We start from the raw sequence: 3,304 nt of genomic DNA, 5'->3' as shown, positions 1-3,304 counted from the left end.
CAACTAGTTCCAAAATTAAGAATATTTGATCTATTTCTTTGATAATTACATTAGACTTAAGATTAAATAGATACCACTCATATAATAAAACTTGAAACAACATAAAATTATGTGATATAGTAAAACAACTTCATAACTATAATAAGATTAACACAATAAATTGTATTTGCCCTATTTGACCTAAACATATGATTAACATAGGGGTAATTTTATTTATGATTTTGCACCCCAACTAGACTTTTTACAATACATAATGTAATGCACTTGAAAGGCTCAAGATTCCTCGGGGCATACTTTTGCTTGATGTTTTGGTAAAATAAGTCCCCATAATCTCTTATTACGGATGGAAGGAAACCAAAACTTCAAAATCTTATCAACCCGATTGAAGTATCTCTTCCTCCATTTCTTTGTCACTGCAAGCACTAACATTACACATGAAAAACCTGCTACATGTGACAATCCTAGTCCAATCTCATACCATGGTATATGCTTTCTATAATCTTCATTTCCATCTTGCAAACCATTTGTAGAAGGGAGGTGAGGAGCAAACTTTGGCCAAGAACAATTCTTTGGAAGTGGGCATCCCTCCAAATATGGATTTCCAGAATATGACATGTTATCAAATGTGATCATCTGTCCTCCTTGAGGTATGCTGCCTGACAGGTTGTTGTTGGACACATTTAAGCATTCCAGTGAAGTTAGAGATTGAAGCTCTGCAGGAATATTTCCATAAAATCTGTTTGAAGAAAAATCCAACGACTCTAATTGAGTCATGTCCCCAAAACTGGGTGGAATGACTCCACTGAGGTTGTTCATTGATAGATTGAGAAACTTCAACCCCTTCAACTTTCCAAAATCAATAGGAATAACTCCATTCAGTTGATTGTTGGAAAGATCTATGCCTGTGAGTGTGGAAAGAATATATGGGTAGTGCAACTCTAAGCCTTTCACAGTCATATCCAATTCATCATGAGACCTAACATCAGTAATAAATGTATCAAAAGGGCCAAGCTCAGAATATGACCTAAGGCCCTTAGGTTTTACAATTGCATGGAAAGGGTTCAACTGAGTAGACAACATATGGCCTTCTTCTTTTGCGACAGCCATTGCTTGTAGAGATGTAATGGTATGTGGAATAAAACCTGATATGTTGTTGGATGAAAGGTCTAAGATCTGGAGCTGCTTCAAATGGACAAACTCTGAAGGAATGCTACCTCTGAAACTATTGTCCTTCATCATCAACACTTGAATGGCTGATAGATTTCCAACTGGCCATGGAATATCCCCTGTAAATTTGTTGTGCCCAATATCTAGTACTTGCAATGTCTTACAATTGATGATGGAGGGAGGGAAGGCTCCACTTAACTTATTGTTTCTTACAATTAAAGAGGAAGAGCATAGCCCGTGGGGCATGCTTCCCTCAAAACTATTATCCCCTAAATTTAACACTTGGATTAGCTTATAGTTGGCAAAGCATGGAGGAATGCTTCCATTCAATTTGTTATCTGATAGATCTAACTTTTCAAGGTAAATTAAATTGCACAAGCTTGGAGGAATATTGCCAGTTAGAGAATTGTCATTAACCATCAAGAGCTGCAGATATGGAGGCCAGGCAGATGGAATGGGTCCTGTTAATGCATTCCTAGATACATCCAATAGTGTAAGCCAGTGAATTGATCTAGTTGGGACAATAAGGCTGCCAAACAAATGATTTCCTGACAGATTGAACAAATACAACTGAGGATTGTTCTCCCATAACAAGGATGGTATTTCTCCAACAATATTGTCACTAGCCAAAGTCAATCTCTGCAAAGAATACTGAGTGAAAAGCCACTGAGGAATTTGATCACCAATCCTACATGAGCTTAGATCTAAGCCTGCTAACTGGAACAGGGGAATCCAAGTTGTGCTAATATTCAGCATACAGTAAGATAGAACCAAAAACTTTAATTCTGCAAGGTTATAAAACAGAGTATCTGAAATGGTAATTGAGGAGAGCCAGAGAATCTTTACAGACGATGGCAATGCTATCTGTGAAGATGTAATGTTCTTATCCAAAGAAAAATTTCGAGCATACAGCTGCTCAAGAGAGGAAAGACCAGTAAGCTGAAGGCTCCCATGGAATTTGTTAATGGAAAGACCCAAGAGCTTAAGCAAGGAGAGATTTTGTAGACATGGTGGCACCATTCCACTTAGTTGGTTATAGCTTACATCTAGAAATGTAAGATTGGTGAGCTGACAAATGACAGGGGGAACTGTTCCTCTCAAACTATTATTTTTAAAATGCAGATATTGAAGAGAAGAGAGATTTCCCAAACAGGAAGGAATTGTACCAGTTAGACCAATGTTCCTCAAGTTGAGGTATTTAAGGAAAGGAAGGTTGCAGAAACTATCAGATATAATTCCACTCTGCACTCCCTGCTCTACATGGTAAGCACTCAAATTCACTCTCTCTACATGTTTGGTGAGAATATCGCATGATATGCCATCCCACATGGAGCAACAATCAGTTCCATTAACCCATGATCTGAGAATGCCATTAGAGATGTTCAAGGCTGCTTTGAAGGAAAGAAGAGCTTGGGATTCTTGGGTAGGACAATTGAACAGACCGATACATGGGTTTGTGAAAAGGATAATAAAAACTGCACTGATAAAGATGAGTTTCATAGAAGCAACAGCCATTACTCGAGTGAAGTTGCAGAGGACAAAGAATCGGACTTTGGGAGTCATATTTGTAGGATAAGGTCCCCTAAGTTGACTGCAGCATTGACAAACAATTGGCATCTTTTTAAAGAATAATAATTAAATATATAAAGATTGTTAATGGAGTTTTAGTCTGTTGTTTAAGTTGAATGGTTCTAAATATGTACAGTAAGGATCAAGTCTTATTCATGAAAAATTCTGACATCAAAACGGATGAAGTTAGGATTGTGTCCGAGACTAATTTGGCTGAATGGATATCCCTTAATCTTTGACTCTCACCCAAAGAAGCTCAGCCTATGACTTGTACTCCTGTATTGAGTAGCTAAACAAATCTGAGTGGGATATAAAAACCTCTATTATATAGATAGATTGAGTTATGACTCATGCTTACTAAGTTATGATTCATGCTTCTGTATTGAATAATTAAACAAATTTGATTTTGACATAAAACCCTCCATCATATATAGATAGATTGAATTTGATATTTTTGTTGGTCAAATGATAAGGTGGTAGTGGATCCCACGTAAATATTATCTCTGTCATTTCAATCTCTAGCATTATTTACTGCATAGGTTCTCATCATAGTTACATTGGAAGCTCA

At 37.0% G+C, this 3,304-nt stretch overlaps 1 protein-coding gene across 1 annotated transcript; it reads right to left on the bottom strand.

Moving 5' to 3' along the window:
- Positions 1-273: 273 nt before the first annotated feature.
- LOC131070601 (probable leucine-rich repeat receptor-like protein kinase At1g35710) lies at positions 274-2,682 on the bottom strand. The gene has a single exon (XM_058006182.2). The coding sequence runs from the start codon at positions 2,680-2,682 to the stop codon at positions 274-276; it is 2,409 nt and encodes an 802-aa protein (XP_057862165.2).
- Between the last annotated feature and the right edge of the window lie 622 nt (positions 2,683-3,304).

The sequence above is a fragment of the Cryptomeria japonica genome, chromosome 1 (genome assembly GCF_030272615.1).
Source record: "Cryptomeria japonica chromosome 1, Sugi_1.0, whole genome shotgun sequence".
Lineage (NCBI taxonomy): Eukaryota > Viridiplantae > Streptophyta > Pinopsida > Cupressales > Cupressaceae > Cryptomeria > Cryptomeria japonica.
The sequence above is the reverse complement of the archived record's forward strand: the minus strand, read 5'-3'. Positions and strand labels throughout refer to the sequence as shown.